At 38.4% G+C, this 14,393-nt stretch overlaps 1 protein-coding gene across 3 annotated transcripts in view; it reads left to right on the top strand.

Moving 5' to 3' along the window:
- NUBPL (nucleotide binding protein like) overlaps window positions 1–14,393 on the top strand; it is a 214,434-nt gene that overhangs the window by 181,569 nt on the left and 18,472 nt on the right. For all 3 annotated transcript variants that reach the window (XM_044229761.1, XM_044229762.1, XM_044229763.1), the window contains one exon: window positions 1,001–1,086. In XM_044229761.1, coding sequence (XP_044085696.1) covers window positions 1,001–1,086 — 86 coding nt within the window. The remainder of the gene's footprint in view (window positions 1–1,000; window positions 1,087–14,393) is intronic.

Genomic DNA, 14,393 nt, shown 5'->3' with positions numbered 1-14,393 from the left:
CCTATCTTTTCATAAGTTGTGATGAACTACTATCACTTGGTACCAATTTCATGGTTTGGAGCTCTGAAATGTCATGTCAATGTATATTTATTTAGAAGATATGGTCTTCCAGATCATGTAGGATATGTTTATGTTAATTATTTTTCAGGTTATCATCTAGAAGAACCCACAAAATTTAAGAAATCACAAACTACAAATCATAACCTCCCCTCTGGTGTTTCTACTTAAAAGTTTACACAGCACTTTCTCTCAAAACACTATGATAGAACCATCTGGTTTCTGCAGGATCATAGTAGAAACCTAGGAAAGCCTTGATTTCCACTTACTTTTGGTACTACTTTCATCGAGGCCACCTCTGTTTTGCATCTCAGTTTCTACCACAACTTCTAGTTTTACCCACCAAACTATTCTCCATAGGGCCTTCTTCACTAGTGAGTTTCTTTAATACAAACTTTCAGGACTCAGCTCAGGAATCACTTCTCTCTGAAACCTTTCCTCTCTCCTTTTTCATCCCATGCATTATCATCTTTGCCTTTCTGACCCATAGAATGAATTACTTCTCTTTACCTTTATTTCTCCTTTTTAACTCCAGAGTATCAAGGAGGCATACTTATACTTCTGTTACATTGCTTAGCACATTGTGTTGTGATCCTTAATTTTTGGATTTTCCAAATAGATTATTAGCTTCTTGAAAGTAGTGCCTGTCTTGTGCATCTTCTAACTAGCATATTGTCTGGAAGAAAGTTCTGATGATATATCTGTGATCTTGAATCATTGATCAGTCAGTTATTATTTTAGAAGTGAGGAGTGAAAAATTGGCAAGAGCAAGGTAGACATTTCCTCATCTTTCCCATTCATGTGTCTAAACTGTATACAAATTACCTAGTTAATGTAGTACTCTTTTAGCATGTAAGCAATATAATTATGGAAGTAATCTTTCCATAAAGAATTAAATGATGGCATCATTTTACTTTCTTTTTTTTTTTTTTCTCTTGGCTAGGTGCTGTGATTGTCTCCACACCCCAGGACGTTGCACTGATGGATGCACGCAAGGGTGCTGAGATGTTTCGAAAAGTCCATGTGCCTGTAAGCATTTACAGCTTCATTGTTATTATATGAAACACTCTAACTGAAGAAGCAAGTCATTGAGAAATACAGTCCAAATTTTAATTTAGTTCTTGCAGAAATCTGTAGAAAACCCTACTTCATCTTTATGGTTACTTTAACAACATGCATATAGGTGCAAACATGTATATATTTATATTAATCAAGAAAAATTCTAATTGCATTAAAATATTTTTAGAAGAATTCTGAAACATCTTTCCGGTATGAGTTTTGTGACCAAGTACTACCTCTCCAGATACTTGCAGATATTATTGACAAAAACACCCCCACATCAGTGTTTAGAAGGAGATACTTGAATAAGGCACTGCTAGGAGGACAGGTGAAAACGGTGATTTTTTTCCATCTGTCTCATTCATAACTCATTCATAGCTCACCACCTTCTAAAAAACATCTAAGGATTTTCTATACAATATGACAAAATAAAAATGTAATAGTATTAAGACAAAACACAATTAAAATCAGAATCAGAAGTGAATCTGTAAACAAACTGCAGGCCATTAAGGGACTTAAATACATGCTAGAAGTAATCCATGAATTTTCTAGCAATCATGTAGGGCCTTTATAAAACTGCCCATTTCCATAAGGTTGGACAGAGCACTGCAAGAACTGAGACCAGAGAGGCATAAATCTCTCCTAGGTTCTCTGAATAAAGTAACCCTTTATATGATAAACACACTCTCATTACCTTTTTTTTTTAACCATAAATAGAGGTTTCTTCCTCCTAGTGTGCATCAGCAAAAGCAAGTGGACTTACGTCAGAGTATGGTTTAGAACAAGCATTTTTGTACAAAGCCAATGTGATGCCTCCATCTATAGGACTATCTAGTGGCCTAGTTTAATTCAGGAATAGATTTTAGAGCTTATAGAGCAGAGTTTTTTAGACTTCAGCCATGAATTAGCTTCAGGGGTCTCATGATTCTTTCTCCCTCCTCCTTTTCCCCGTCCCCAAATGATATGTTCACTTTGAGTTTGTTTTGGTATGGAGAGAATTTGTAACTTTCATTGAATTCTTCAATGAAACTGAAATGGTATGAGATCCAGTGATGCACTAGCATGAATGGACTCTCATAAATGTTTTTCTCTCAGGGGAGCATCTGAGAAGTGTAAAACAGTAGAGTAGTGGAGTTGAGATGATCCTCTTTGACAGGCATCTCTTCTCCTTGCCGGTTAGTGCAGAGCTGTAGGCATTAACACTCCATGGAGCTTTGCACTGGGAAATTGAAGTCTTAGGAAAATTGAAGAGCCCGATAACGATAATCTGAGAGTATTGTCCTAGGAAAATTGATGAGCCCGATAAGGATAATCTGAGAGTATTTCCGTGATCAGAAAGTATTAAAGTCCAGTCTTTATATTTGGATAAATGAGTGATAAAACCCCCATTGTATTCTCTGTTGTGAATTTTAGCTCGGAAATTTTTTTAAAGCAATGGTAACCAAATGAGCACCAAAGAAAAATGTCTCAAACACATAGTTTGAGCAATGTGACTTCCTATTATGCCCTCCAAGATAAACCAGGTGCAAGTATTACCTACCCAAATAACTAAATAAGAATATTTATATTGGATTTTAAAATATAAGTCAGCAAAAAGCTAGAGAGCTATCTGCCAAAAATTAGGAGAGCAAGTGATACATAATCCTTCTTTCTAGCAGAAATTATGTAACAGGGCCAATGGTCTGTTATTGCCACTCCAAGGGCGATAGTAATCCTATCAGCATATCAGTGAATGCTTAATTTCTCATTCTGTAAGATGAGGATAGAGGCGTATGTCGTTTACTTAAAAGCATTATGAAATTCTTGGGGGAAAAGTTTTTTAAAAGCAGAAACCAGGGGTGCCTGGGTGGCTCAGTGGGTTGGGGCCTCTGTCTTCAGCTCAGGTCATGGTCTCAGGGTCCTGGGATCGAGCCCTGCATCGGGCTCTCTGTGCAGCGGGTAGCCTGCTTCCTCCTCTCTCTCTGCCTCTCTGCCTACTTGTAATCTCTGTCGGCCAAATAAATAAGTAAATATTTTTTTAAAAGGCAGAAACCAGCACTTTTTATTCTTTACTCTGTAAATTATTATTTTGTACACCAAGAGACTATTTCAGCCAGTGTTGTCACTTGATGTGACTATGACTGTGGGGCAGGTTTTACATGCACTTTACTAGTTGGGGGTCTAATGACCATAGTTGGCAAATTCAGCACATGTACCTTTAAGTCTTTAGGTTATTTTCACTTATCCACAGCACCTGATACTTATGGCCCCGTAAGTAAAGAGGCAAACAATCTCATAATTGTTCTAACCGATTTTCCTCTACACTCAAGGATAAAGGGACAAAGGGTGAGACAGAGGCTCCTGTGGAACATAACAATGGGGAAGGGTGATGGTCACTACATTCATATTAGGCTGTTGCTAGGTGGGTGTCACTGAAAATGAAAGTTAAAGATATCAGCAAGGAAATACAGCGAGGAAATATTTCACGTGAAGGATCTTGGGCTGCATAAAGCTCATAGACTAGTGCAGTATTAGGGAATGAAAGAGCTGTTTGTAAACAGAAAGTTAATATTGGGATTTAAGTTTGCAGAATTGGAATGTTTCTGGGTCATGACAAAGCCCAGGGTGTGGTTGGTTATGGGTGTGTGGGGCTGACGTGGAATACAAGTGAAAGTCATCAGAAATGCATGATCCTTCCAAGTTGGCTCTTTAACATTGTCCTGTATCTTTATTATAACCCTCTTTTTTTTCACCCCTATGTTTCAATTATTTCTAAATAGCAAAAATTTTAAAAGGAGGTAGAATATCTTAATCATCTCTTGAACCTGCAGAACAAGATAGGTGCTCAGTAATCTTTGCAAGTGAATTAGAGAACTTTCCAGCAATGAGTTCTGTAAACAATTGGACAACCATGGTGCATTGTAAAGGGAATCCTGGCTGTGAGTGCGATGTTGATTTGATTATTTCTGAGATCTTTCTGGCATTTAAGAGCCTTGGAGTTTAAGTAATGGCAGAGCATTTAAATTAGAAAGTGTGCCATAAATGCAAAGGAGTAATATCATGCTTTGTTTATACCACTTCATTTTTTTCCTGGTTTTTAGTCTTGCTTTCTGTTTTTGCCCCTTTTGAAGTGCATTAGTTACCATGGAAACAGTGATGTCATTGAAATTCATTGGTATGGACAGTTTAGTAATATCTACAAGAACATTTTAAAGTTGATTTAAATGATTTCTTAGAATTAAAGGCTTGGGGTGCCTATGTGGCTCAATTGGTTAAGAATCTGTCTTTAGCACAGGTCATGACCCCAGGGCCCTGGAATCCAGCCCCACAAAGGGCTCCCTTCTCAGAAGGGAGTCTGCTTCTCCCTCTGCCCCTCCCCCCACTCGTGTGCTCTCTCTTTCACTCACTCTCTCTCGCAAATAAATACATAAAATCTTGAGGAAAAAAAAAAAAACCCTCAAGGCTTGGATAGGTGAAGGAGAAAAAGAGATAACTGTGAAATTCTTTGTTCTGTGCCTGAAATCATATCAGCTCTGCCAAATCCTGGATTATCTCAGTTTTTATAGATAGACTGTTTTTTTTTTTTAAATAATAAATTTTTTTCAATCTTACACATTTTGAACGGTGGGTACTTCTTGCCTTATGTCATTTTTACCCATTTTTATTGCTTCTTCTACAGTGGAGGCCCAGGTACCTCGATTTGGAGCTCTTCTACCATTTGAACTTGTAGAGTTACAGGGATTTCACTATCCAGCCCTGACTCCTTGGGCAGTCTCCTTCCCAGCTCCCGATAAATATATTGAAGTATTAAAGTATATTTCCTCTCTTATTCCTTCTGTACATAAGGATCCCTTAGTTAATTTTAATTCAGTAAGTAGTTTATTTTACAAATATATATATTTACTCCTACTGAGTGCCTTCTATAAGGAAAATACTGTGATAAGGTCCCTTATTAATTGGAAAAAAAAAGACGAATGAAGCCTTTTTTGCCAAGTACCTTATCATCCTGTAGACTAGCTCTATTATGGGAAGGGATTCTGAATTCTGAAGAACACAAGACACTTTCTTCTTTGGGCTATTAAAGTAGGGCTTTCATGGAAAAGTCATGATTTTTTTCATGTCCACATTATTTTGCATATACTAGTCCCTTTCCTGATAGGCCATTGTTAGCTTGGGAACTCAGATTCACGTTTCAAATCCCTGTGCAGGCATTACTTTCTCTAGGAAGTTTTTATCAAACTCCCAAAAAAGGTTAATCTTTTCTCTGAACTACTTGAACATATTTCTGGTTTGGCTCTTATTCCACTACGGTTCACCTGTCAGTCTCCACAGAAGAAGTGAGTTCTGGAGGGCAAGAAAATATGCCTTAACTATTCTTTTTTTTTTTTTAAGATTTTATTTATTTATTTGACAGATAGAGATCACAAGTAGGCAGAGAGGCAGGCAGAGAGAGAGAGAGGAGGAAACAGCCCCCTGCTGAGCAGAGAGCCTGATGTGGGGCTTGATCCCACGACCTGGGATCATGACCCCAGCTGAAGGCAGAGGCTTTAACCCACTGAGCCATCCCGGCGCCCCATGCCTTAACTATTCTTAAATGTTCAGTTACCTGGTGTATAGCAGACATATAATAAATAGTTATCTTATAGACATTTGACCTGGTATATAATGCCAGCCACAATCTGTTGTTGTCTTTATCCCCAACTCACAGGCCACTCTGCCTTGCATTCTCTGTCAGTGAGACTGATCATTTTCTTCTTGTAGATTCCCACAAAGTTTCTTTCTTTGTGGCCTCAAGCATGCTGTTTCTCCACATGAAAGCCCTTTACCCTCATTTTTCACTTGGTAGCTCCTTTTTATCCTTTGCTACTTAGATTAAATCATTCTTTTTCTGAGAGACTGCCCTGTCCCTGTTAACCAGGTGAACTCGTTCTAGTGTGTGATCTAGTAACACTCTATTTTCCTTTTTGTAACTGTTTTCATATTTGTCAGTACTTTCATTTTTACTACAGCATTTGTAGTGCCATGCTGTAAGCTCTGAGTTAAGGGACCCCTGACCTCCCTCTGTGCCAAGAACATATAGCTGCTCAACTAAATATACACAGAATGAATGAATGGAGTTGGATTTTCATAGTCCTATCAGAGGACTAGAATAGGGACAGAATTTAGTCTGAAAAGAATCAGGAGATCACAAGTTGTGTTCGAGATTGTTCAGTTTGTCAATAGTTGAAGTTGCATGTTTCGGTGTGGCTCTGCTAGGCCCAGGTTTGGTAGAGCTTCAACCAGCTGAGGATTTGAACTTGCTTCTTGAGAATTTTAGAGGAGTCCATAAATATTGTTGGTTGGGAAATAGACTTAATTAGAATAGAGCTTTAAAAATATTTAATTTGATAGAAATGAATAGAAAGGACAGGAGCCAGGAGAGTTAAAGCATTAAGGAAGTATTTGCAATGGCCAGAGTTACACAGCAGGTTGTGACCCACCAATAAGCCATGAAACCAATACAGTGAGAGATGAAGCCAAAGGTTTTAGAATTCTTATTTTAAGATTATTTATTTATTTGTTTGTTTATGACAGAGAGAGAGAGAGAGCGAGCGCACAACAGCAGAGGAAGAGGGAGAAGCAAACCCTTTTCTGAGTAGGCAGCCTGATGTGGGACTTGATCCCAGGACCCCAGGATCACGGCCTGAGTTGAAGGCAGATGTTTAACCGACTGAGCTACCCAGGCTCCCCAAAACCAAAGGTTTTAAACAATATTAGGGTAGATTGCTCTTAGGAAGACAAAGTGTTATTTCATAAAGATTTGGTCTCAGTTGTACATATATATAAGTATGCATTTATATTGGATCAAGATTTAAAATACTTCTCTTATGGTAAGACAGACTTTTTTAATTAAATTTTTATTTTTTATAACATATAATGTATGATTAGTTCCAGGGGTACAGGTCTGTGGATCGCCAGGTTTACGCACTTCACAGCACTCACCATAGCACATACCCTCCCCAATGTCCATAACCCAACCATCCTCTCCCTACCCTCCTTCCCTCAGCAACTCTCAGTTTGTTCTGTGAGATTGAGTCTCTCATAATTTGTCTCCCTTCCAATCCCATCCTGTTTCATTTTTTCCTTCCCTATCCCCCAAATCCCCCACGTTGCCTCTCAAATTCTTCATATCAGGGAGATCATGTGATAATTTTCTTTCTCTGACTGACTTATTTTGCTCAGCATAATACCCTCTAGTTCCATCCACATCATTGCAAATGGCAAGATTTCATTTCTTTTGATGGCTGCATAGTATTCCATTGTACATATATATCACATCTTCTTTATCCATTCATCTGTTGATGGACATCTAGGTTCTTTCCATAGGTTGGCTATTGTGGACATTGCTGCTATAAACATTCGGGTGCATGTGCCCCTTCAGATCACTGTGTTTGTATCTTTAGGGTAAATACCCAGTAATGCAATTGCTGGGTCGTAAGGTAGCTCTATTTTCAACTTTTTGAGGTACATCCATGCTGTTTTCCAGAGTAGTTGCACCAGCTTGCATTCCCACCAACAGCGTAGGAGGGTTCCCCTTTCTTTGCATCCTCGCCAGCATCTGTCATTTCCTGACTTGTTAATTTTAGCCATTCTGACTGGTGTGAGGTGGTATCTCATTGTGGTTTTGATTTGTATTTCCCTGATGCTGAGTGATGTGGAGCACTTTTTCATGTGTCTTTGGCCATCTGGATGTCTTCTTTGCAGAAATGTCTGTTCATGTCCTCTGCCCATTTCTAGATTGGATTATTTGTTCTTTGGGTGTTGAGCTTGATAAGTTCTTGATAAATCTTGGTAGATTTTGGATACTAGTCTTTTATCTGATATGTCATTTTCAAATATCTCCTCCCATTCTGTCAGTTGTCTTTTGGTTTTGTTGACTATTTACTTTGCTATGCAAAAGCTGTTGATCTTGATGAAATCCCAACAGTTCATTTTTGCCCTTGCTTCCCTTGCTTTTGGCGATATTCTTAGGAAGACGTTGCTGTGGCTGAGGTCAAAGAGGTTGCTGTCTGTGTTCTCCTCAAGGATTTTGATGGATTCCTTTCTCACATTGAGGTCCTTCATCCATTTTGAGTCTATTTTTGTGTGTGGTATAAGGAAATGGTCCAGTTTCATTTTTCTGCATGTGGCTGTCCAATTTTCCCAGCACCATTTGTTGAAGAGACTGTCTTTTTTTCCATTGGTCATTCTTTCCTGCTTTATCAAAGATTAATTAACCATAGAGTTGAGGGTCTATTTCTGGGCTCTCTATTCTGTTCCATTGATCTATGTTTTTGTGCCAGTACCATACTGTCTTGATGATGACAGCTTTATAATAAAGCCTGAGGTCTGGAATTGTGATGCCACTAATGTTGGCTTTCTTTTTCAACATTCCTCTGGCTATTCGAGGTCTTTTCTGGTTCTATATAAATTTTAAGATTATTTGTTCCATTTCTTTGAAAAAAATGGATGGTATTTTTATAGGGATTGCATTAAACGTATAGATTGCGTTAGGTAGCGTAAAGATTTTCACAATATTTGTTCTTCCAATCCATGAGCATGAAACGTTTTTCCATTTCTTTGCGTCTTCCTCAATTTCTTTATGAGTACTTTATAGTTTTCTGAGTATAGTTTCTTTGCCTCTTTGGTTAGGTTTGTTCCTAGGTACCTTATGGTTTTGGGTGCAATTGTAAATGGGATTGACTCCAAAACTTCTCTTTCTTCTGTCTTGTTATTGGTGTGTAGAAATGCAACTGATTTCTTTGCATTGATTTTATATCCTGACACTTTACTGAATTCCTGTACAAGTTCTAGCAGATTTGGAGTGGAATCTTTTGGGTTTTCCACATAAAGTATCATATCATCTGCAAAGAGTGATAGTTTGACTTCTTCTTTGCTGATTTGGGTGCCTTTAATTTCTTTTTGTTGTCTGATTGCTGAGGCTAGGACTTCTAGTACTATGTTGAATAGCAATGGTGATAATGGACATCCCTGCTGTGTTCCTGGCCTTAGCAGAAAAGCTCTGTTTTTCCTCCATTGAGAATGATATTTGCTGTGGGTTTTTCATAGATGGCTTTGATGATATTAAGGTATGTACCCTATACTTTGAAGAGTTTCGATCAAAAAAGGATGCTGTGGGGCGCCTGGGTGGCTCAGTGGGTTAAATCCTCTGCCTTCGGCTCAGGTCATGATCCCAGAGTCCTGGGATCGAGCCCCACATCGGGCTCTCTGCTCAGCAGGGAGCCTGCTTCCTCCTCTCTCTCTCTGCCTGCCTCTCTGCTTACTTGTGATCTCTGTCTGTCAAATAAATAAATAAAAATCTTTTTTAAAAAAATAGAAAGGATGGCAGACAGAGAGAGAGGAAGGGAAGCAGGCTTCCCGCTGAGCAGAAAGCCTGATGTGGGACTCAATCCCAGGACCCCGAGGTCATGACCTGAGCCGAAGGCAGTGGCTTAACCCACTGAGCCACCCAGGCGCCCTGTTTTGGGAAACTTTTGGTGACTGCTTCAATCTCCTTGCTGGTTATGGGTCTGTTCAGATTTTCTATTTCTTCCTGGTTCAGTTTTGGTAGTTTTTGTGTCTCTAGGAAAGCATCCATTTCTTCCAGATAGTCAAATTTGCTGGCATATAGTTGCTTATAGTATGTTCTTATAATTGTTTGTATTTCTTTGGTGTTGGTTGTGATCTGTCCTCTCTCATTCATGATTTTATTTATTTGGGTCCTTCCTATTTTCTTTTTGGTAAGTCTGGCCAGGGGCTTATCAGTCTCATTAATTCTTTCAAAGAACCAGCTCCTAGTTTGATTGATGTGTTCTATTGTTTTTTTGGTTTCTATTTCATTTGTTTCTGCTCTGATCTTTATTATTTCTCTTCTCTTGCTGGGTTTCGGCTTTCTTTCCTGTTCTTTCTCCAGCTCCTTTAGGTGTAGGGTTAGGTTGTGTTCTTGAGACCTTTCTTGTTTCTTGAGAAAGGCTTGTATCACTGTATACTTTCCTCCCAGGACTGCCTTTGCTGCATCCCACAGATTTTGAACAGTGTGCTTTCATCATCATTTGTTTCCATAATTTTCCTGGTTGACCCATTCATTCTTTAGTAGGATGCTCTTTAGCCTCCATGTATATGTGGTCTTCCCAAATTCCTCTTGTGATTGAGTTCTAGCTTTAGAGCATTGTGGTCTAAAAGTATGCAGGGAATGATCCCAATCTTTTGGTACCAGTTGAGACCTGATTTGTGATGCAGGATGTGATCTATTCTGGAGACTATTCCATGTGCACTAGAGAAGAATGTGTATTCTGTTGCTTTGGGATGGAATGCTCTGAATATATCTGTGATGTCCATCTGCTCCAGTGTGTCATTTAAGGCCTTTTTTCCTTGTTGACCTTTTGCTTGGATGATCTGTCCATTTCAGTGAGAGGGATGTTAAAGTCCCCTACTATTATTGTGTTATTGTCAATGTGTTTCTTTAATTTTGTTATTAATTGGTTTATATAGTTGGATGTTCCCATGTTAGGGGCATAGGTATTTAAAATTGTTAGATCTTCTTGTTGGACACACCCTTTGAGTGTGATATAGTGTCCTATATCATCTCTTATTATCGTCTTTGGCTTAAAATCTAATTTATCTGATATGAGGATTGCCACCCCAGCTTTCTTTTAATGTCCATTAGCATAGTAAATTGTTTTCCACCTCCTCACTTTATTTTTTTTTTATTTTTTTTAAAGATTTTATTTTATTTATCTGAAAGATTTTATTTTATTTATCCCCCGATGCGGGCCTCGATCCCAGGACCCTGAGATCATGACCCGAGCCGAAGGCAGCGGCTTAATCCACTGAGCCACCCAGGCGCCCGTCCACCTCCTCACTTTAAATCTGGAGGTGTCTTTGGGTCTAAAATGAGTTTCTTGTAGACAGCATATTGATCAGTTTTGTTTTTTTATCCATTCTGATACTCTCTGTCTTTTGATTGGGGAATTTAGTCCATTAACATTCAGAGTAACTATTGAGAGATATGAATTTAGTGCCATTGTATTGCCTATAAGGTGACTGTTACTGTATATTGTCTCTGTTCCTTTCTGGTCTACTACTTTGAGGCTCCCTCTTTGCTTAGAGGACCCTTTCAGTATTTCCTGTAGAGCTGGTTTGGCGTTTGCAACTTCTTTTAGTTTTTGTTTGTCCTGGAAGCTTTTTGTGTCTCCTATTTTCAGTGATAGCCTAGCTGGATATAGTATTCTTGGCTGCAAATTTTTCTCAGTGCTCTGAATATATCATGCCAGTTCTTTCTGGCCTGCCAGGTCTCTGTGGATAAGTCTGCTGCTATCTAATATTTTTACCATTGTATGTTACAGACTTTTTGTCCCAAGCTGCTTTCAGGATTTTCTCTTTGTCACTGAGACTTGTAAGTTTTACTATTAGATGACGGGGTGTGGACCTATTCGTACTGATTTTGAGGGGGTTCTCTCCACCTCCTGGATTTTGATGCTTGGTCCCTTTGCCATATTGGGAAATTCTCCACAATAATTCACTCCAGTATACCTTCTGCCCCCCTCTCTCTTTCTTCTTCTTCTGGAATCCCAATTGTTCTAATATTGTTTCATCTTATGATATCACTTATCTCTCAAATTCTCCCCTCATGGTCCAGTAGTTGTTTGTCTCTCTTTTGCTCAGCTTCTTTATTCTCCATAATTTTGTCTTCTATATCACTAATTCTCTCTTCTGCCTCATTTATCCTAGCAGTAAGAGCCTCCATTTTTTGTTACACCTCATTAATAGCTTTTTTGATTTTAGCTTGGTTAGATTTTAGTTCTTTTATTTCTCCAGAAAGGCTTTTATTTCTCCAGACAGGGTTTTTCTAACATCTTCCATGCCTTTTTCAAGCCCAGCTAGCACCTTGAGAATTGTCATTCTGAACGCTAAATCTGACATATTACCAATGTCTTTATTGATTGGGTCCCTTGCTTTCGGTACTGCCTCTTATTCTTTTTTGTGTGTGTGTGGTGAGTTTTTCTGCCTTGTCATTTTATCTAAATAAGAATATAAGAACAAGAGAATAAAAAAATAAAAGAGTGGCAAAGACCCCAGAAAAATGTGCGTTAACCAAATCAGAAGTGACCCCAGATGTTGGGGAGAAGAAAGCGGGTAAAAAGAAGTTAAAAGAAAATAAATTAAAAATGAATAAATTAAAATAAATTAATTAATTAAAATAAATTAATTAAATTATATAAAAATAAATAAAAATCTATATATTATATATAATAAAATTATATATATATATATATATATATATATTAGACTGGTGAATAGAACAGAACCACTCACTTGATTTGTGGTGTATTTTGGTCTCTTAGAAGAAACTACTTCCCAAGATTTTTAAAGAAAGAAAAACATATATATACAAAAATAAGGGTAAATACAATGAAGGATGAAATATGACTATAAAGATGAAAAATTTTTTTTTTTTAAAGAATAAAAATAAATTTTTTAATAAAATTTTTTTTAAGATTTTTATTTATTTACATGACAGAGAGAGATCACAAGCAGGCAGAGAGGCAGGCAGAGAGAGAAGAAGGGAAGCAGGCTCCCCGCTGAGCAGAGAGCCTGATGTGGGGCTCAATCCCAGGATCCGAGATCACGACCTGAGTCGAAGGCAGAGGCTTTAATCCATTGAGCCACCTGGGCGCCCCTGTAAAGATGAAAATTTTTTTAAAAATTTAAAAAAGGAGTTGATAAGGTAAGTTGGTTGGGAAAAGAAAGACAAAGAAAGTGGAGAGAATTTGCTCAAGCTGGAGACTAGAACAAAGCCCTGTGCTAGATTTAGGGTATATTTTGATCTATTAGAAGTTGTATTCCAAAATTTTTCAGAACAAAACACCCTATATATATATAAAAAATAAAGTTAGATACAATGAAGGATAAAATATGACTATAATAATGAAGGTTCAAAAAGATTTTTTTTTAAGGTATTTTATTTATTTATTTGAGAGAGAGCTATCACAAGTAGGCAGAGAGGCGGGCAGAGAGAGAGGGGAAAGCAGGCTCCTCTGTGAGAAGAGAGCCCGATGTGGGGCTCGATCCCAGGACCCTGAGAACATGACCTGGGCTGAAGGCAGAGGCTTAACCCACTGAGCCACCCAGGCGCCCCTCAAAAAGATTTTTTTAAGAAGGGTATTGTTAAGATAAACTAGTTAAAAAAACGTTAAAATAGGAAAGAGTAAAAGTTAAAATGAATATGAAAAATATGAATATGAAAGAAATATGAAAAAGATTTGAAAGAATATGAAAAAAAGTTTTAAAAATTTAATTAACTTTGCAAGACTAAAGAATCATGAATTCCATGCTTTGCTTTCCCCTTCTCTGGAATTCTGCTATTCTCCTTGATGGGTGAGCTTGGTCTTGGCTGGATGTTCTTGCTGATCTTCTGGGGGAGGGGCCTGTTGCTGTGATTCTCAAATGCCTTTGCCTGAGGCAGAATTGCACTGTCCTTGCCAGGGGCCAGTCTAAGTAATCTGCTGGCCAGATCCTTTGTTCCCTGAATGCTTTTTGTAGAGCTCTTTCAGAAAGTGGTCAATTTTCTGTTTCTAGAATTGCTGCTATTCCTCTCTTCGATCTCTTATGGCTCCAAGAGGCCCCGCCAGATACACACTCCCACACGCATGCTATGGTGCTCCCTGGACTCTGCTATGGATATGGCCTCTTTAAAGCTCAGAGAAGGATGATTTATATGCTTTCCAACAGATTGATGGCCTATTCACCTCAGTCTCATATTTGATCAATACAGGGATGCCTGCCCACTCTTGGTATCTGCTCCGGTTCTGATCTCAAAGGTCCTGAGACTGAGCTCCCTCTGCACTTAGCAGGGAGGCTGCTTGGGCTCCTCTCCCTCTGCCTACAGTTTTAATAATTTGGAAAAACACTGGTGTAGGTGATGGGAGGAAGAGTCTGATCTAGAATAACAGCATTGAAGATGGAAAGGGGAATAAATGTAGTTGGCATTTTGAAGGAAGAATTGACAGCTTGGCAATTGATTACATAGGGTGGGGTGGTTAGGAAAAAAAAATGGCAGAAATCTAAGAGATTTTGAGAGTTAGGCTGCCATTAATAAATCTACCAGGAGATAGTTCTTTGCTCAGGATGATGGTGAGGTAGAAATAAGAGGCTAGATTCTCAGTCACAGATCCTTGCCCTTATTCTCTATGAAGGTTGTGATTTAAAACTGTTTGGCAAGGAAGAGACTAGTAGAGAAAATGATTTGGTGTTGGCCTTTTTAGTACTATTCAGATCAC

Source organism: Neovison vison, chromosome 13 (genome assembly GCF_020171115.1).
Source record: "Neovison vison isolate M4711 chromosome 13, ASM_NN_V1, whole genome shotgun sequence".
In the NCBI taxonomy this organism is placed as follows: domain Eukaryota; kingdom Metazoa; phylum Chordata; class Mammalia; order Carnivora; family Mustelidae; genus Neogale; species Neogale vison.
This window is presented reverse-complemented; position numbering and strand designations above follow the sequence as displayed.